The 19,175-nt window shown below is 53.6% G+C and overlaps 8 protein-coding genes across 8 annotated transcripts; 5 read left to right on the top strand and 3 right to left on the bottom strand.

Annotated features, from left to right (window-relative positions):
* Positions 1-745: 745 nt before the first annotated feature.
* Positions 746-2,378, top strand: J4E86_004729 (uncharacterized protein; the record flags this gene model as incomplete). Its single annotated transcript, XM_051445266.1, has 2 exons — positions 746-2,100; positions 2,234-2,378. 2 exons carry the CDS (start codon positions 746-748, stop codon positions 2,376-2,378), a joined length of 1,500 nt encoding a protein of 499 aa, XP_051303363.1.
* An 828-nt stretch (positions 2,379-3,206) lies between these two features.
* J4E86_004728 (uncharacterized protein) lies at positions 3,207-3,953 on the bottom strand (the record flags this gene model as incomplete). The annotated part of the gene is made up of 2 exons (XM_051445265.1): positions 3,207-3,502; positions 3,560-3,953. The coding sequence occupies 2 exons, from the start codon at positions 3,951-3,953 to the stop codon at positions 3,207-3,209; spliced, it is 690 nt and encodes a 229-aa protein (XP_051303362.1).
* A 1,035-nt stretch (positions 3,954-4,988) lies between these two features.
* Positions 4,989-6,347, top strand: J4E86_004727 (uncharacterized protein; the record flags this gene model as incomplete). Its single annotated transcript, XM_051445264.1, has 6 exons — positions 4,989-5,023; positions 5,145-5,391; positions 5,447-5,484; positions 5,533-5,634; positions 5,681-5,930; positions 5,994-6,347. 6 exons carry the CDS (start codon positions 4,989-4,991, stop codon positions 6,345-6,347), a joined length of 1,026 nt encoding a protein of 341 aa, XP_051303361.1.
* Positions 6,348-8,104: 1,757 nt separating this feature from the next.
* Positions 8,105-9,605, top strand: J4E86_004726 (uncharacterized protein; the record flags this gene model as incomplete). Its single annotated transcript, XM_051445263.1, has 5 exons — positions 8,105-8,393; positions 8,442-8,529; positions 8,580-8,993; positions 9,128-9,463; positions 9,515-9,605. The coding sequence occupies 5 exons, from the start codon at positions 8,105-8,107 to the stop codon at positions 9,603-9,605; spliced, it is 1,218 nt and encodes a 405-aa protein (XP_051303360.1).
* Positions 9,606-10,006: 401 nt separating this feature from the next.
* On the top strand, positions 10,007-11,654 carry J4E86_004725 (uncharacterized protein; the record flags this gene model as incomplete). The annotated part of the gene is made up of 2 exons (XM_051445262.1): positions 10,007-10,243; positions 10,299-11,654. The coding sequence occupies 2 exons, from the start codon at positions 10,007-10,009 to the stop codon at positions 11,652-11,654; spliced, it is 1,593 nt and encodes a 530-aa protein (XP_051303359.1).
* A 295-nt stretch (positions 11,655-11,949) lies between these two features.
* J4E86_004724 (uncharacterized protein) lies at positions 11,950-15,462 on the bottom strand (the record flags this gene model as incomplete). Its single annotated transcript, XM_051445261.1, has 1 exon — positions 11,950-15,462. The coding sequence occupies one exon, from the start codon at positions 15,460-15,462 to the stop codon at positions 11,950-11,952; it is 3,513 nt and encodes a 1,170-aa protein (XP_051303358.1).
* A 442-nt stretch (positions 15,463-15,904) lies between these two features.
* Positions 15,905-16,333, top strand: VMA21 (vacuolar ATPase assembly integral membrane protein vma21; the record flags this gene model as incomplete). The annotated part of the gene is made up of 3 exons (XM_051445260.1): positions 15,905-16,002; positions 16,062-16,153; positions 16,200-16,333. The coding sequence occupies 3 exons, from the start codon at positions 15,905-15,907 to the stop codon at positions 16,331-16,333; spliced, it is 324 nt and encodes a 107-aa protein (XP_051303357.1).
* A 471-nt stretch (positions 16,334-16,804) lies between these two features.
* J4E86_004722 (uncharacterized protein) lies at positions 16,805-17,976 on the bottom strand (the record flags this gene model as incomplete). The annotated part of the gene is made up of 3 exons (XM_051445259.1): positions 16,805-17,610; positions 17,661-17,738; positions 17,790-17,976. 3 exons carry the CDS (start codon positions 17,974-17,976, stop codon positions 16,805-16,807), a joined length of 1,071 nt encoding a protein of 356 aa, XP_051303356.1.
* Positions 17,977-19,175: the final 1,199 nt, after the last annotated feature.

Genomic DNA, 19,175 nt, shown 5'->3' with positions numbered 1-19,175 from the left:
TCCCAAGAAGCCGAGGAGCTCCAGGTCTCCCATGTCTCGAGCACCAGAGGCGACAGACCCACTCCAGAAACTAAATTGAAGCACAGGCACGACAGCGGGCACTGTTCGTCAGTCGATTATGTGGCTCGCTGATCTTTTTCGTTACCTGAGATTGCGCCAGCCATCACGCGATGCTCACACCGCCAGCGCGAACCACGCGTCGTCATCGTGATACTTCGCAGCCTCATGTCGACGCAGTTAGAACCATTGCAGGAGATTTTGTCAATGGCCACAAGTGTCGGCATCGCGTGGGCTATCCGTAGCCATGCCCACCAAGCCCTACTACTGGTTCTAAAAATACGTCTCACGCAGCGGGGACCACTCAAAACCGCCGAACTACTCTGACTGCAGGCCTCGCAATACGGGCCCTAGCAACGAATAATCGAAGGCGCAGTGTTGCGCGAGCCAAGCTAACGGTGATTTACGCAGCTCCGGGCTTTCTGCGCAAGGGCTTGAAACGGATTGTCGGTTCTGTGCTGCTGCCAGCCACACAGTAAAGTCGTACCGTGCCGGGGTCCGTGGTAGTGGTAGGGTCGCGGCATGTTGCTGATATGGAGGGACGCTGTCCCACGCTCTTACGAGGGGTTGATCCTGCCTCTTGTTTTATTGTGTTGCTCGTGCCCACTGTTTCATCCCCCCCAACCACGTTCGCTGTCGTTGGTATTTCTCTAGGCCTCCCTCGTTTCGGCTGAACGGCTTCACAACTATGGCGGCTGTGGCGCAGAGTCATGTTCAAGATGACGTACATCCACTTCTGAGGCATCCACGGCCGATTAAGAGGGATTCTGCAAAGGCGCAACGCATGCTTGGCTTGATCGCAGATTCTGAGGAAGCTCTAAGAAATTTGCAACGCGAAAAATCGGTAACAACACGATGGTTGGAACGACCGATGTACGAGCATTTAGAGATTTCCGATGTCGAAGAAGAAAAAGACGAGTCTCGAGCGGTAATACAAGAGCAGAAAACGGAGGCCGTCGTCGAAAAGGTAGTGATTGAGGACAAACCAATCGAGGAGAAGCCAAAGGAGGACAGCGACTCTGACCTGCTGGACAAATGGACGAATCCGAACCGCCCGGCTTCCTCTTTCAATCCCGAAGAAACATTGAGCAAGCTTCCGGAGACAGAATCAAGCACGAAAGTCAATACATCCCCGATTAAGCGACGGCCGCTACCGCTCACACGACCGACATCATACAACGCGCAACACCTGTTATCGCCAGAATGGATTGCTTCGCCAGCCACTATGAGCCCTAATACACCAGGTCAAGGGCCTGCATCATCGTATCTTGACAGTTCAGACAAGCCCAGGAGCAGCATTTCTTCCCGCGGCAGTTGTGAATGTGAGAGGCCACAAGTAAACCCTACGCAGTGGACATATCCACCGATGAACGATGCAAACGGTGCACAAACGCAACGACCCATCTCATATCACCCTCAAAGCTCCACTGCACTCGACAGCCCGCCAATGCAGCCGCGACCACGACCTACATCCTTCGCGACCTACCACCAACGAAATCGCTCCGGAACCAAGATTGCCTCATCGCGAGGACTACGGAACAACAGCTACCCACAAAACCGCTCGCGACCCGTGTCAGGGTGTGCACCTAAAGCCATCGCAGGGGAGAACATTGAGAATGACATGGTTTATCAGCAGTACGGGGATGACGAAGTCGGTCCACCCACGCCTGTAACATCCTCGAAACTTGCGTTTTCACCCCCTCCAGTCTTCTCTGCTACGCCAGCAACACCAATACACCCCACGTTGGATGCCTTCGCGACATCGGAAGAGAAGAACAAACCAGAGAAGAAGATCAAGCACAGATGGTCAACCATACCGCAAGCGTTGAAGAACTTTGGCGCTAGGAGAAGAGACTCTTCAGCTCAACATGAGCAGCAAAAGTTTGCAACCGTTGTCGAAGATCTGCGGAGAATGAACTTAACACAGGAAAACCTGCAGGTCTACGAAGCCGAAGCCAACCAGGACCCAGCAGCATCCAAACGTCTCTCGGCGGTCGACCTCATCCCGACACCAACCTACTCGCCCTTTGACATGAACGTCAAGTCAGCCCAACTCGAAGCACCCCTTCCAGCACCCTTCGCGCCCTGGACTGATGCCCCACCAAGTCCCGCCGCCTCCGCAGAGCGACGCCGCAGCAGCGGAAACTCGCTATCACCAACTACACTACCCTCACAGCTATCCGCCGAAAACTTACGCCAAGTACGTCCAGTATCGATGCAATCTCAAGCACGGCCTGTTTCGATGCAATCCCAAGGACGTCCTGTTTCGTGGCAATCCCAAGCACGCCCAGTATCGATGCAATCCCAACGTAGCAGCATAGTCGCCCTGCCTTCCCCGAACATCACCTGCACAGCTCCCCAACTATACCAGCGCCCCGCCTTCGACGCTTCTCTTAGCCCTCGGGCAATGACCCCTAGTTCCCGCCGCAACACACCAGCCATTGAGCGCACGTGCATTCTGTGCAAGACGTCAAGGCCAGTATTCGAGTTCAGCGAGCGCAGGATCACAGCGAATTGTTGGCACGAGCCTGCGACTTGCGTTGGGTGTTTGCAGGCGTGGGTCAGACAGTGTTCGGGTATGAATGGATTGGATGGATGCACATGTCCTGAGTGTGGAGAGGTCATGGCGAGGGAAGATGTTGGGGCTTGGGGTGAGGTGTCACCGATTTGAAGCGGACGATGGTACACATTATTTGGTAGGAGGACTTTATGATATGTCTGCTTGTATATATTTAAGCATGGTAGCGCTCTTACATTCGTTTGCTTCGTTCTCTTCAGCTAACGCAACGCATCGGCCGTTCATTTGCAGTGGTCAGGCTGCTTTAGTATAATGTATTCAATATAAGATTAACTCTTTATGTAAACACCTGGTATCTCCACATCTTGTTACGCTAACTGGCCAGGTTTACGATATTTACCTTCGGTAAGGTATCGTTTGAATGGAGAGATGTCACCTAGTCACTACACAAACACGGTGCACACATGATGGATAATGAAGTTGGTATAATTGTATAGGAAATTCGTAGCAAGTCGTTACATCTGAAAACTCCGCCTTGAGTGAAGAAATGTACATTGGGCTTACCACAGCCCAATGCGCCATGAATAAAAGCTCTGTCACCGACCCAATTTGGTGACGTTTCTCAGTCACCTCACTGGACGTTGGGCGTGGTCGCAGTCCACAGAGTGTCACGCTCAGCAGCGGGCGGGGTGTTGACACACTCTGTCAAGAAAGCGTGCCAGCCCTCGATGGTGGCCGCGTCAAGACCGGCTCTGACCTCCGCACTGCACGTAGTGACGTACCAGGCCGCCGAACCGAAACTCTTCTCGTCGTCGGAGTTCACGAGGTCGAGAACGGCATCGACTCCAGTGGCCTTTGCTGTCGCGACGGCGTCTGCACCTGCAATAGCGGTTGCGTACTTCTCGATAATGGGGGGCATGGCCATCACTAAATACATAAGTCAGTTTCTGTGACATGGGCAGTTCATCTAACAGCGTTACTTACTTCTTGTGCCCTGGCCAGGCCTACCTGGTTCGGGAAAGTGGTTCCTCTTGTACTTGAAGTTTCCGCTCTCGAAGAGCTCATACGCGACGATCGCGGCCCTCTCGCCCTTGGATGTGATCTTGTAGGTCTCGAAGGCCTTGTTGATAGCAGTAGCGGCTGCAGTTGCATCTGCACACTCGTCGGGGAATGGTGCACCGTCGCAGGACGCGGTGGTGGGGGCGATGGCGATCAAGTTGTCAGCAGTCAGGCTCGCCTCGGTGGTTGGGGCATCTGCTGGGGGAGCTGCCGGTGCACCGTCTTCGAGGTCGCAATCGGGGCCCCGGGCGGGAACAGGTGCTGCGAAAGCGCAGAGTGCAAAGGCACTTGCGACGAGGATGTTCTTCTTGAAACCCATGTTGTTGATCGGCTGATTGGTGGAGTATGTAGGTATATAGTTGTAAGGTCGGTGATCTTTGATGATGTTGGTGTATATATAATGAGTGATGTTTGAGGCCAAGTCTGGTGCGAGGTGATGGTCTTAAGTAAGAAGAAGCTCTTGAATAGGCCGAGCGCAAAAGTTGTATTGTAAAGTGAGTGGCCGGAACAGTGTTCTTGAATGAGTGACGTTGAATGGAATTTGCTTCAGGCCTGCAGAAGCTAGTGATCTAAACAAGGGATTGAGAGACCGTGAGGAGGCAGTGTATAGAGGTGATAAAGGAAGGTGACGGCCAAGATATATGACCTTAACCGCGCCACGACGCGCGCCTCTGGGCCCCCCTTCAGGTGCGCCGTCAGCACAATAGTCAGGAACCCGTCTTACCGTATTCCCCAGATCAACGAGCAGTGACGGCCAATCATTGCCTGTGCGAGGTGACGAACAATGCACGTGAATACGCATTGTGCGACTGTGATTGGTTCTGCGCCACCGAGCTGCCGGGGATGTTCGAAACATGAAACGAGCGAGGTCAAGCTTTCGCCAATGCCGCTGGACAGGAGTTAGACAGGAGTTTAAACAGCTTCCCGTGCCACCGCAACAAAATTATAGGGTAATTGTGGGACGATAGGCATCCAGCGAAGAGTTGAATGGGGCATTCTGGTTGGTCGCGGGCGGAAGAAAGGTTGTTGCGGCTTACGAGCTTGTCCACGGGTGTCTCAGCCCTGACCCGCCGCAAATGTGATAGCCGTAAGTAAGGCGGAACGTTGCACCGCTTGGTTTGTACAGTAGCTGATCTTTCCCAAATCTTTCAGTCGCGTTTACCCAAGGCATACGGCAATTCTCCTACCTTGTGCCGTTATGGAGTTTACCTTAACCCCGCATGACGTGACATCATGGTAGTTGCCGTCCACGGTGGGGCAACTGCTTCTCTATGCCTAGGTGTCCTGCCCCTCATTTGAGCTCATACACAACCAAAACTCCTCTTCATCAGATTACTCATAATAAACAAGCAAAATGCCTGCCGTCGAGACAAAGTTTGACCCCAAGGAGTAAGTCACGCCAATTGCTAGTATAGAAGGGTCTGCCCGGATGCGTGGTTACGTCCGATTTCCAAATTGACACATGTATTTTACATCTGTTTCGTCCGAGCGTTTGCTAATGTCGATATAGCATGCAGTTCCGTCGCCTTGGACCCGCTGGGTTGAAGGTCTCGGTCCTGTCCTTGGGAGGTTGGTTGACATACGGAGGAACGCAGAAGGGTTCCATCGTGAAGGACTGCATGCAGGAGGCCTGGAACCACGGCATCAACTTCTTCGACACCGCAGAGGTATACGCAGCAGGCGAGTGTGAGCTTGAGATGGGCAAGGCTTTCAAGGAGCTGCAATGGCCGCGTGACGAGTACGTCTTGTCGACAAAGGTAAGATCTGTCCATCCTCATCACGCCATGAGTGGAAACTGACAGTACTGGAAAGGTCTTCTTCGGAACTCAGAGGAAGGAGCCAAACACCAGGTAAGATGGCCGCCTTACACCCTTCCAACCTGTCTAACGAATGTGTAGGGGTCTATCCAAGAAGCACATTGTCGAAGGTTTGAAGAGCTCCTTGAAGCGTCTTGACCACGACTACGTCGACGTTGTGTTTGCTCATCGCTACGATCCTGAGTATGTATTAGCTCTCTGCTCTAAGTACCCACTAACGTACGTTTAGCGTTGGCATGAAGGAGATCGTCGAAGCCTTCACGCAGACAATCCAGATGAACTTGGCATACTACTGGGGTACATCCGAATGGTCTGCGGAGCAGATCCAGGAGGCATGCGACATCGCCGAGAAGTACAACCTAATCGCCCCTATCGTGGAGCAGCCTCAGTACAACGCTTTCCACCGCGAACGCTTCGAGAAGGAATACGCTCCATTGTACAAGAAGTACCAGTACGGCACGACCATCTGGTCACCTTTGGTAAGAACTCAGAACGAACCTACTACATCCAAGATCTATGCTAACGCGTGTACCAACACTTAGGCTTCGGGCATGCTGACTGGCAAATACAACGATGGCATTCCGTCCGACTCCCGATTCGCGACTAACCCCGAATTCTTCAAGAACTCAATCGAGGCGTTGAAGAGCGACGAGGGACAGGCTAAGATCAAGAAGGTCAAGGAACTGACTAAGATTGCTGAGAAACTTGGAGGCACCACGACTCAACTCGCGCTTGCCTGGGCAGCTAAGAACCCGAATGTGTCTACTGTTATTCTTGGCGCAACGAAGCCCGAACAGGTAAAGGACAACTGTGGCGCTCTCAAGTTGCTCGAGAAGTTGACACCGGAGCTCATGGAGGAGATTGAGAAGATCCTCGACAACAAGCCAAAGCTATAAGCACTCGCAGGAGCCCAATGATTACTCAACCGTTCTAGAGCATCTAGAGCAGACTATACAGTACAATGGAGGACCTGAGACCAGCCTTGCTTTCTAATTGCTTTGTGATGGTACGCTCAAGTAGGCGCTATGTCGTAAGGGTCGACGTCAGGAAATATAGCGATTGGCTGCCCCGCAAAATATATATACCGCACAGCGTGACCGTACGGAGTAGGCAACTGCATGTCTAAGTGGATAGCTGTTATACGAAGTACGTTGAAGTGTGGTAGAGGAGAATGCACCCGCCACAGGAAGGCGTGCCCGAGGCCTATCGGGGCCGAGGTGGCTGGGCCATTTCTTGATACCACCCAGCCCTGGCCATGCATCGCCCATGACACAATGCCATGGGGTATTTTGCGCGCCGACCCTTTGTTTTTGCGCTGTAAAGCTGGGATGTTGGGTGTCGCACGGCGCCACTGCACTGCGCGCCAGCTGCAAGCTCTAGACCGGAGGAGCTGCAGAGCCGCAGAATGAAGCCGCTAAACACCAGCGGATCACAAGCTGCTTCCGCGCTCTGGCTGTGATTGCTCCAAAGGCTGTTTGGCTCGATCTTGTGCACTGACCGCCTCATCTTGCAACCTCCAGACCCGGATGGCAGGCAGATTCCAAATCGCTAGCTGGGGCTGTGTTCTCGCCGACGATCTCGAGTGTGTAGCGCATTATTGCGTGCATGGCTGGCTACTAAATCGCGTTGAACATCGCACTGCAAGTGTAGGAGTCGAGCTACCCTGGCACGTCCTTCCAGACCAGCGTGCCCTCTCCTGTGCTACATTCAACTCTGCGACGCCAAGGGCACCATCGCTTGTCTCAATTGACCGGCAGCTCGTCGCCCATTGCAACCGTCTCTTCATCATCGCCGTCTGGCCCAACTCGGAAGCACGGAACAGGAGGACCTCGGCCGCATTCCACTACAACTAGACGTGCCCTTCAAGTCTCGCTGCTCAAATACCCAAACACCCCACGGCAGAACCGCGGGCACCGGCTCTGTCTACTCGTCATCTCTGCGCGCCGACGAGCCCGACTTTTGTACGTTTCGGATGTGCGCAGGGGTTCATTGTCGCCCTGTGGACTGACTTGCGTCTAGCGCATCGCTCACTGCAACTCGACGGCTTCTCCGCCATTTCGGCGCCGAGGGTGAGAACCGTTTACCCATAAGTGCGCGTTGCTGCCAATGCCGCTCCTATAGCATGGCAACTACTATCAAAACCGACCCCTCCTCCGAGGGTGCCAGTCATCGCGACAACAGCAGTGGTATGTGGAATTTCTCTTGGCAGTCTCCAGCGCTTTAATCGCTCCACGTTTTGAAGTTGTATCTGTTTTGGCTCCGCTTCGCGATTCCTACAGTTTGTTCTTGGCACGTAGACATGGCATCCGCCATTGGGTCGCCGCTGCTGAAGCTTCTCGCGTCGTTACTCCACTCCCAGAAACGTGCTGCAGAGACATGACCAGTCTCGCCATGACAACCTTGACAGCTCTGCTCGTGTTAGCATGAACGTTGCAACATTCCCCGCGGCTCGCATGGTTGCCGGCCGTTGAGTTGAGATCGATGCATTAACGGCCAAAGACCCTGCGAACGCTTGCGTGCCTCACCCGGCGAGGCGCTGGCGACACTACATATACATGGCCGCACTACTCTCCTTTCTCGTCAAAGCTCATCATACACACATACATAATATTCCTTTTTGTTTCTTTCATCTCTTACCTAATATCGAAACATCATGTCGCATGCTCGTTATATGTCCTGGCCTAATGCGCATGCGCTGACCATGGCGCCCACCTACCCTCCATCCGGCGCTGCCATCGAGTACCCCTCACCTGCTGCTTCTCGTCGGGCTTCCGAGTGTTTCTCGGAAGTGAGCATGAGCAGCAGCAGGCGGGGCAGCTTGGCTGGATTTGCGTCGGACATGGAGAGTACCGGGCAGTGGCACTCTATAGGAAGCGAATCTAAGAGTCCTCTAGCACAATTTGGATTCTTCAAGGGTCTGACCGACAAGAAGACAACAAGAGGTTCGTTCATCGAGATATCGCCTCGATCTGGTGGCTGACTCCTGCAAGATGGCCAACCACCCAAGAGAAGAGGACCCAAACCGGATAGCAAACCGGCTTTGACCAGACGGCAAGAGCTGAACCGCCAGGCGCAGAGGTAACATCAGCCAAGCTATATATTATATCACGCACTGACTTGTTGACAAGAACACACCGAGAGCGAAAGGAGCTATACATCAAGGCCCTCGAGCAGGAGGTGATCCGTCTGAAGGATACCTTTGCAGCTACTACGAGGGAACGGGACGCCTTCGCAGACGAGAACCGCCGACTGAGAGAGCTGCTCATGGCACATGGCATCTCCTTCGATCTCTCCAGCCCGGGGAGCAATGGCATGGGCCGCGTCGACAGCTCCGCATACGGAAGCTCCACTGGCAGCATATCAGGCTACGGGCCAGGATCAGCGTCGACTGGCTATACATCGCCACCAACACGCGGATCTAGCTCTCATGATGGAATGAACGGTCAAGCCTTGACTCTTCAACAACAACAAGCCCAGCAGTCCGGTCACCATCACCAGCATGCGATGGACTATGACCAGATTGGCATTGACTTCGTCTTAACGTACGACCGATCGCCTTATCTTTCTCCTCCGCCCCAGCAGTAATGCGCTTACGTCTTTTCTTCTTCATTCTTTTTGGCCTCCGTACGTCATTCGTTATCTTTACGAGATCTGTTCTGACGACTGCGTCTAACAGGCTCGAGCGACCCTGCATGGACCACATGCAGTTTCTAATGGTCCGCGCCAACGAGGCCGACGAAAACATCAGCGGCCATGCGCTCATGGCAACGGCACCTCCCGATGCGCACATTACGAATTGCCCCGAGGAGAAGTATCCACATCAGATGCCGGACGTCAAGATGCCGGATTTGATGAAACTACTCGATCTCAGCAATCGTCTGCCCCTTGATGGGGAAATCACGCCTATCATGGCCTGGGTGAAGATCCTCCAAGACGAATGCTTCAGGGATCTTTCCAAAGAGGACATTGAGCTCGTGAAGAAGGAGCTCCTTGCCAAAGTCCGCTGCTACGGGTATGTTGGTATCATACTGATTTCAGCTGAGCATGCACTGACACAACCTAGCTTTGGCGCAGTCCTCGAGGAATTCGAAGTCAGCGACGCCCTGATGACAGTTCTTGCTAGCAAATACTCCAATGGTCCCACGCCAGCATAATGTGTAGTCACGAGAAAAACGGCACTAGTTATGTTTCCTGGAATAATCTGTAATGTCATTCGCTCGATATGAATAATGCAAACATATCTTCAACTTTAAAATCCCAAATGGTGTTTGACATGTGCATGGTGACTCGCGAGTTGGCGCATGCCCGCCGATCTCTTGTGAAATAAAGGGTCCAAGCTAGCGCCCCACTAGACCCTCGTCCTGTCAGGGCGGTGTTATGAAACCCGTGGACTTATGAAACTACAATCGCTACACGTCGTCGTCTCGAGGCCTATAAAACCTCCGCAATATACGCCGGCTTGCCTTCCCAATCTTTCTGCCTCTTTCGCCACGGTGACTTGGGCATAGCACAGCTATCCACCGTACCCCGCGCAACTCCCGACCGAGCCTCAGTCATGGCCGAACTAAGCGTCTACGACAACGACCCGACGATATACCTCTTTACCTCGCTGACCGCCGGGTCCTCTCACATTGTTACTGCCACATCTCGGATCGAAACAATCCTAAGGGCGAACAAGATCCCTTTTAAGGGAGTCGACACGGCGACAGATGAGCTCGCAAAGAAGCTGTTCCAGCGGAGAGCCAGCGGGAAGAAGCTACCGTTGATAGTCAAAGAGGGATATGTTCTGGGTGTAGGTATAGGAGAAAGCGCGTAGCTGGGACAGGAAGCTAATGCGTGTCTTGTAGGGCATCACCGAGATCGAAGAATGGAACGAGTACGACGAGATTCGAGAAGCGCTGGGCGTCACGGCAGCCTTCACGCCCTTTCCTGCGAAACCCGGCCCACCGCCCATGGCTGCGCCAGCTACGACCACCTCCTCCTTCTCATCCACAAGCGCAGCTGCGAAGAAGGAGAATGTCATCATACCCAGTCCAGAGACAAACCTGGCGCTCCGTGAGCTAGGCGCGGAAGCTGCGAAGAAGGCCGCGTCGATGAAGCCTACTCCAAGCAACATCAAGACTACGAACCCATTGCTGGCTGAGAAGACCAACACACCGACCTCGGCGACGTCGAAGAAGAGCCCTACAAAGGAAGATCCTAGCAGCATCCTCTCGCCGAAATCTGTCCCATTACCCGAGACGCCGAAGCTTGCGACACCTGCTACACCGACCGCGACCGAGACCGCGACCAAAGATACAAAGGCTACTGCTTCGACCGCCAAAGCGGAGGCCAAGCCCGCTGCCTCGACCGCAACGACGAAAGATGCGAAGAGCACGAAAGACGCGAAAGCCGCTACATCAAGCACTAGCAAAGACACCAAGGCGAAGGACACCAAGGCAAAGGACGCGAAAGACGCGAAAGCAAAGGACTCCAAGGCAAAAGACACCAAGACAAAGACTACCACATCCTCAAAAGATGCAAAGTCAAAGTCTACAAGAAAACCCGCAACAGGAGGACTCTTCGGTCTCGGAAAGCCCGTCGCAAAATCAAAGTCGTCGAAATCCTCAAGCAGCAAAGACACAAAGAGCAAAGATACAAAGTCGAAAAGCACAAAAGATACCAAAGCGGCCGCGAAACCGGGCATTCCCAAGCTCTCCGATCTACAGAAACCCGTACATGCGCCTCCGTCCATGCACGACGACGCGAAGAACCCTGCGCTTAGTGCTGGACCGATAAGCTCGACGAAGAAGGAAGACGAGGAGAACGATGAGGAGGATGGAGATAGCGAGGAAGAAGAGTCCGAGGAGGAGAGCTCTGAGGACGAAGAGGATGCCGATGCGGATAAACCAGCAGCAGCAGCTAAAGCCTCGGCAAAAGCGACTGCAGCGACCGAAGAGAGCAGTGAAGAAGAAGAGGGTAGCGACGAGGAAGAAGAGAGTGAGGAGGACAGCGAAGAGGACAAGAAACCCGCACCATTGGCTACAAAAGGGAAACCCGCGACGCAAGCCAAGAAAGAAGCCGAAGCAGAGGAGAGTTCAGAAGAGGAAGATAGCGATGAGGATGATGAAGAGGAGAGCTCAGAGGAAGAAGAAGAAACACCGAAGACGCAGAAGCAATCTGCCAAGGACGCGAGTAAAGCTGGAGTGAGTGTAAAGGACTAGAGAGAACGCAGAGTATGTGTGGATATTAGGAGCAAGCGCTGTATATAGTTTCAAGTACAAGATAGTAGTACATAATTCAAGTTTGGGCAAATGCCGTAACACTGCATGTGCAGATAAATCGCATCATTTCAACGCCATCGCTGGACGCTGACTCTGCATATGCAGTACAGAAAAGACCACATCTAACCAACTAAAAAACATCTATAAAATCTCTGAATGCCAAAGGCCATCTGGAATCTGTGCCAACAACACCTCGCACACTCCACTCCATCCATTATATGCCGGTGGAATAGAATTAGGCAGCAACATCCAAACCCGCCTTCTTCAAGCCATTCAAAAACTGCTCTTTAACATCCCCCTCACCATGCACAGCCTCAGCCGTCTTCTCCACCTCTGCAGCCGGCGCACTAAGCTGCGCCATCATCATCTTCTCCACAGCCGCAATACCCGCCTCCTCCGCTTTGCTCAGACTATCAGCCGCACCGGCCACCTCGTCCTTCTTCTTCCCTTTGCCCTTGGCCTTGGCGCCCTCCTCACTCTCCTCGCCCTGGACCATCTTATCCAGTTCCAGTTTACTGACACCAAGCGCGTAGATCTGCTCTTCGACTGTTCCCTTGGTGACTAGTCTGACGACCTCGACCTCCCTTGTCTGACCAACGCGATGCGCGCGGTTCTCTGCTTGGATGTCATCCTGGGGGTTGAAGCTTGAGTCGAAGATGATGACTTTGTTTGCGCAGGCAAGATTGATACCTGCGCCACCGCTCTTGGTGCTGATCATGAAGAGTTGGATGGATTCGTCCTGGTAGAATACGTCCATGAGGGACTGGCGTTCTTGGATCGGTGTGGAGCCGTCCATGCGCATGAAGTTAATGTCGTGGTCGTCAAAGACCCAGCCGAGAATGTCCATGACGGACGTGAATTGCGAGAAGACCAGGGCGCGGTCGCCGTTCTCTTTGTACTTTTTCAGCAAAGCGAGGAGCGCGGCGACTTTGCCAGAGTCCATCCACTCCTGGTCTTGGAGCTCGAATTTCTTGAGCGCGCGGTACTTGGAGGCGAGCTGGTGGCATTGGTAGTCTTGGTATAGCTGGAGTTCTTCGTAGATGATGTCTGGGCTGCTTTCGGCGAACATGTCTTCTTTGAGACACGCCTTTGACATCTTCCGGATCTTGTCGTCGTTGTACCGGTGGCGGAAGAGTAGGGGGTGGATGGCTGCTTGTCGCAGCTTCATCATCACGTTGGCATGGTCCTTGACGGGTATGCCTGCTGCTCGGTCTTCAAGAATCTTGCGCTGCTTGGCCAATTGCTCGTTGTAAAGCGTCTTTTGCGTATCGGTAAGATTGCAGTACTCGACACGAGACGTCTTCTTCGGTAGATGCTTGAGCACTTGAGCCTTCTTTCGTCGGAGGATGAACGATGTCAGCATCGTACGAGCGCGTTGGATACGTTGAGCAGAAAGCAGAGAGCTATGCGAGTCGCTCTCCATAGTCTTGGCCTTGTGTTTGAACAAAATCTGCAGCATCTCCTGAACCTCCTCCTGCTGGTCGCCATAGAAAACCTGCGGCATGAGGAAACCCAGAATCGACATGAGCTCCTGAAGACTGTTTTGAAGTGGCGTTCCTGTCAACAGAATTCTGCAAGTCGTAGGAATTTTCATCAAGCTCTTGTACCGGATCGTATTGGCGTTTTTGAGCATATGCCCTTCGTCAAAGATACAGATCTCGGGCCTGCACTTTCTCAAGAACGAAGAGTCGTCCTTTCTAAAGGTAAGGTCATATGTCGTGATGATCACATCGCACGTTCCCTGGCGGATGTTTTGGAGAATGCTCTCCTGGTGAGAGAACCGCTCCGCCTGTGATCCATAGTAGGGCGTAAAGTTGATCGTGTTCGAGAAGCGCTCAAACTCACGACACCAGTTCTCTAGTGTAGATCCAGGCACAACGATCAGCGCAGGCTTTCCGACGCCTTCTTCTTTGAGGTGTGACAGAAAAGCGATGATCTGACATGTCTTTCCCAGACCCATATCGTCGGCCAGAATACCCGAGGTTTTAGTCTTCCACAAGAGGTTCAGCCAGTTAAGGCCTACGACCTGGTAATCCTTGAGTTCGATGTCATCGTTCATAATCGCAGGCTGTGTCAAAAGCTTTGTACGAGTGGCCGCTTTTCGTATGCTGTTAGGCTCCGTATCGCTGCCATTCGGGCTCCGAGGAGTATGATAACCTGAGTCGCGAGAAGAGTTCGTGTCGCTAGCATCATCGAGACTTGTAATCTCGACTCCATCTTCTGTGGAAGCACCAAAGATATCAATGCCCCATTTGGCCATGCCCGCGACCATCGGCTTGCCCAGAGCCTCACACTGCTGAACGACCGAGTCGATCGTGTTGTATGCGTTCCACATGGCCTCGGTAGATTCCACAAGTCGCTGTCCGGTTGTTATACGTGGCTTGCGAGACTTCTTCTTGCCCTTCTCTACTGGCGTGAGATCCACATGGACCTTGCGAATAGCGTCGAGAGACTTGAATGGGCGGTGTTTGAAGATCTCCTTAATGTCCTCTTCTTTGTGACTGGATAAGTCGATCAACTCTTCCACTGTACAAGTGTTGAAGAGGTTCAACAATTTACTATCGTCAAAGCTGTTCTCCACCACCGAGCCACCTGCTTCCGAATCGTCGTCGATCATGAGATCGGCAGCAATACCCTCGTCTTCGTCGGAAGAGACAACGATCGCCGCCTCCTTCTTTGTTTTCTGTTGCGGTCGTACGGGTGCGGGTTCGGGGGAGGGCGAGAAGACGGCTTTCTTGCGATCCTTTCCACTCTTGAGTCGACGTTTTGGCTTCGGTGGTTCCTTCTCGGGGCTTTCGATTGTGACTGGGCTGTTCTGAGTCGCGCCTAACTTCGAGTACTTGTTCTGCAGCGACTGTACAGGCTGCTTAAGACCTCGCTGTGCCGTCTTCTTTACAACTGGATTTGATGCTGTACGTGCGACTCCTGGGCGAGGAGGAGACCGCAGCAGCTCATCCTCGGACTCCTGTTCCGCCAGATACTCGGAGGCATCGTTGAAGTTGCCCTTTCGCTTTGTCAAAGCATCGTGAATTTGCTTGACAGAGCGGTTCGGGTATATAGCCTGTAATCGCTTGACTTTGGTATACGTGCTCAAGTCGTGGATATCCTCCATGGTCATCTCCTTGTCTTCGGTCAAGTCTATAGGTATAGCGCGTGAAGGCCCCCCTTGCGGCTGCATAGGTTTCTGTCGCTTAGGTGGTGTATTCGATTCGAATCGTTCCGCTGGTCGTTTACGCGACTGGTCGCTGCCGTACTTATAACTCGAAAGATCCCAGGTCGGCTTCTGCGGTGTCTCTTCGATCCTCGATGTCATGGATGCCATCTCAATCTTGGACAAGGGTATATTAGACCTATACTCCGACTCATCCTCGTCTGGGTCGCGCTCAACAGGTGGGTCGTCCGAGGTGAGATCGACGACTGGTTTGCGGACTGCTTGTGGGGGGAAGAAGCCTGTGCCAGGCGGTGCCATTGGGTTGCTGTAGCCCCCGTACGGGCGTTGCGACTGGGACGGCGGCGACATGACAGGCGACGAGTCGCGCTGAGGGGCGGGCGACGAACGCGGGACTTGTAGTTGCGACGAAGAAGCCGTGGCTTGGACTGGGTGCGCGCGCGGCGTGACTATGAGCGTGGGCTGCGTGGTATCAGACGGCGCCGCAAAGAAAGGCGAGCGCTCCCCAAGGATTTGCGTAGGCTGCGTGACGTAGGTATCGCGCTCGTCGTCGCTGTGCGGAGAGGCGCGCGGTGCCATCGGGGGCGGAGAAGACGACAGTATGGGATCGCGGCGGTACATTGTACGACTGCACTATGGCAGTGGGTTGAGCAGAGTAAGGATGCCGTTGTGGTAGTGGATGCCGTAGTCGATTTCGCCGCTTCGTTCGCGGGCGGAAGAAGTAGAGCAGCGCAAAGAGAAGACGCAGAGAACAACGGCCAAGCGCACTAACAAAGGCGAAGTGGACAAAGCAACGGGTATGCTAAAACACCCACAGAGCGCAGGCAGGAAGGAGCCTGGGAAGGGTTTGCCTGGCGACGCGGATCACCAAACACAACGCGTTAAAACCACTTTACTACGCGTAAAGATATTGAGCTTGGACCATTCTGAGAGCCTATTACGTTGCTGAATTCGGCTGAGGGCCTGGTCCGTCGCTTCCTCACGAGCCAGAACACCACGACATACAGGCTCCATCTGCAGAATGACTACTAGAAGAACCGTAAACGAGCAGAAGTCGTCTCTAGACTATGATGGAAAGGCTGCTCCCGAGCCGTCCAACACCTCGCCAGCGGTGCCATCGTGAGTCGCTTTTATGCTGGACATGATGGGTATAGTGCAATGGCTGACAATGGCAACAGATCGGTGATTTGGAAGTTGATGAGCTTCACATTTGCCATGATCACACTGCCAATTGGCACATACTTCTTCACAGTCAACTTTGTCTTCAAGGGTAAGTTGTTCATGAGAGGTTTGGAACTGGCACTGACTCTACCCAGGCAACGCAACATGGGCGGGTGGTCTGGCAGCACTTATGGCGAACGTGGTCTTGATCGCATATGTCATCATGGCATTCAAAGATGATCAGGAGGAGATGCGAGAAGAAGCAGAGAAGTCCAAGAAGAAGTTGTAGGGCTTGCTCGTGGAGATGACTGGGGTATCGATGCATGCTGGAAGGATCGGCTCGACAGTGTAAAGTCGCCAACACATGTTCTTGCGGACTATGCGTGGTAATGATAGTGACTGAATCATACATCACTTGAAACAATAAGATCAAAGACGAATTACTCATCAACCATTATGATTACCACATTACCAGCCGGCTCAAGGAGCGAACTTCTACTGTAGCAGCACATTTCAAAACTACAAGGAGTGACAATCGCGGTATATACCCTTTCCACATTCCTAAAACGCCACAGTAACGCCAACATGCTGTATACGCAGGCTCGCGCAACAGTGATTCGACCAGAGGACTCCAGAGCCCCATGGTGAAGATCTTCATTCATCATCATGGCAAGCTCGCGCCTCTCGTTGTCGAATGGATTCCCAGGAGCGCCGTTCGTTATAGCTAGTCGCCATCTTCGTCTCCATCATCGCTCGTGGCTTAGTCTTTGCTGAACCGTCTCTTAAACCAGCTCTTGCGCTTCTCGCCAGCATCGCTGCTCTTCTTCGAAAGCATAGCTGGTCTTGTGTTCTCGGTAGCAGGCGGTCCACCACCACCGAGTTTGATCGGTGCTGCCTGTGTGGAGTGCCTTGGGGGCGGTGGTGGCATGGCGTGAGCGGGCGGTTGCGGTGGTCCTTGTGAGTAGTTACCCGACCCCTGTGCGTACTCCTCCATGATGGGGCCCCTTCCGAATCCATTAAATCCGTACTGTGCACCCATGTCCTGTGGTGGTGGTTGCACGGGCATGCCGCGCTCGATGGAGCTGTTCTCGCTGTTGCTGTGGTCGTTGGAGTATGGGCCGTCGCTGTGACTACCATTCGAGCCGTTGGTGTTGACCGTGTCGCGCGACTGTTGGTAGCCGTTCATGGGGTAGACACCGCCATGGGCGCTCTGTCTGTTGTTCCAGCCCGGGTCGGACTGCATGCGGTTGCCGTATCGCATGCGTTGTGGCTGTGCGCCAACAGGCCCACCGTTGCCGTAGCCGTCGACATAGCTGTCGCGCTGCGTCTGTCTTTGGGGAAAGTAGCCGCTGACGGACGAGAAGCGGTTCTGGTCGTTGTATCCGCCGCCGCCGCCGCCATAGTAGCTGCTCCGTCGGCTCGCGTAGCTCATGACGTCGGTCTGGTCGGCGCGCATTGACTGCGCGCGGCGTCTGTATTCGCCATCAATGGCAGCCTCGAAGGAGCGGATCGTGTCGAGTGGTCGCTCCCATCGCGAGCGCGTGGGGTTGGAGAGATCGGGATCGGCTGGTACTGGTTAGATGACGAATGTACAGAGCGCTGACGACACGACTTACCAATGGGATTGCCGGCTGAGTCGGTATGGTTGAAGGAGCGGAGAGAGGCGAGAGTGGGCTTGGTGAGGGCTTCGGCGACTGGGGGACGTTAGCCACGATAAGATAGACAGGGTGCACACGACGGCATACTGGGCTGCTGTTCGTTCATGGCGGCGTTGGGGTTCGCCTTTGAGTTTGGGTCGTAGTGGTCAGAGTATTTGCGCTGGTGCTTGGTCGGGCTTTTGGGAGACGCGGGAGTCTCGCGGCTCTTGTTGCTCTTGTTGCTGTGGAAGCTGAGACCGCGCGGGCGCGATGGCTGCTGTGCCGCTTGCTCCATTCTTGCAACGATGGGCGATACCCAGTTTTTTCTGCGGAGCGTCTAACGAGTCGTGCGAGCCGGGTAACTCGGTGGAGCTGGAGCTGTAATGTGGCGCGTGGTGAGCAAGTGGAGCGTGCGGCGTATCGCAGTAACTGAGACGAGAGATGTCGCGGAAGCAAATTGATGAAGGATCAAGAATGCGTGACGGTAGATCTATGGAAACTGGGTGTTAACACACGAAGGCGGACCAAGTCTAGGCTGCGTAGTAAGACAACGTACCTAGGTAGTGACGCGCGGTCCATTCACTCTTCGACGCCGAGACGCGACTCGTCATCAAGCCACGACCAGACTAAACGGTTGGGGAATATCACCATCACCCACTCTGAAACAAAAGTACCGAGCAAGGGTGTCTATCTACTCTTATCGCTCTGCCGTGCACTTCTCCCAGCCTTACTTTACAATGATACTCCCACTCCACCGCGACCGTCCGTTCATCTGATAATGGAGGGTCAAGTCTCACTGCACAGCCTACTAGTTCAACCCAAACGCCCCTCGTATCTCCCGTTAGCTGGCAAATTTAGACAGCGTCAATAGTTTACTTCCGGAAGCGGACGCTATCTTCTCACCCGCACCTCCACGCCAGCCACCGCGAAACTCAATTCACCATCTCAATTACATTCAAGAGAACCACCACCTGTTAATTGCGCAGCACAGCACAATCTGGCTACCACGGCACCTGCGCTGCTGTCGCAGCACCTTTGATCTTCGTCGTGCATCCCGCAAATGCTATCTATGGTACACCATGCAGACTAGTGGCTGAGGCGTCCCTTCAATCCAGCAACCAGCAGAAACCTAGCCGCGTAGCCGGACTCTTGCAGAATCTCTGACAAACATGGACAGCTTGCATTTTGCCGCTGTTCTTCGTGTGTCAAATCCCATCTTTAACAAAAGGCATGGAAGATCGCGACATGGGTTACGCGCGGGGCTGTGGATACTATCATCGTCACCTAGGATACGTCAAGCACTTCGATAGGCACGGCGCGGCTTTGCCGACGTTTCCAACGCGCCAAGATTCCCACTGTTAACTCGGGTGGGCTTGCATCACTTTGCTCCCCGTGAACATGACCCTTGCGCGCTAGCCATCATTTATTCGTTCATGAGTGCTATATGCTCATCATATCCATTACATATGCTCAATCCTTTTTCACGTCCCCCCA

Source organism: Alternaria arbusti (assembly GCF_024043155.1).
Source record: "Alternaria arbusti strain BMP 1465 chromosome Unknown scaffold_5, whole genome shotgun sequence".
Classification (NCBI taxonomy): domain Eukaryota; kingdom Fungi; phylum Ascomycota; class Dothideomycetes; order Pleosporales; family Pleosporaceae; genus Alternaria; species Alternaria arbusti.
The sequence above is the reverse complement of the archived record's forward strand: the minus strand, read 5'-3'. Positions and strand labels throughout refer to the sequence as shown.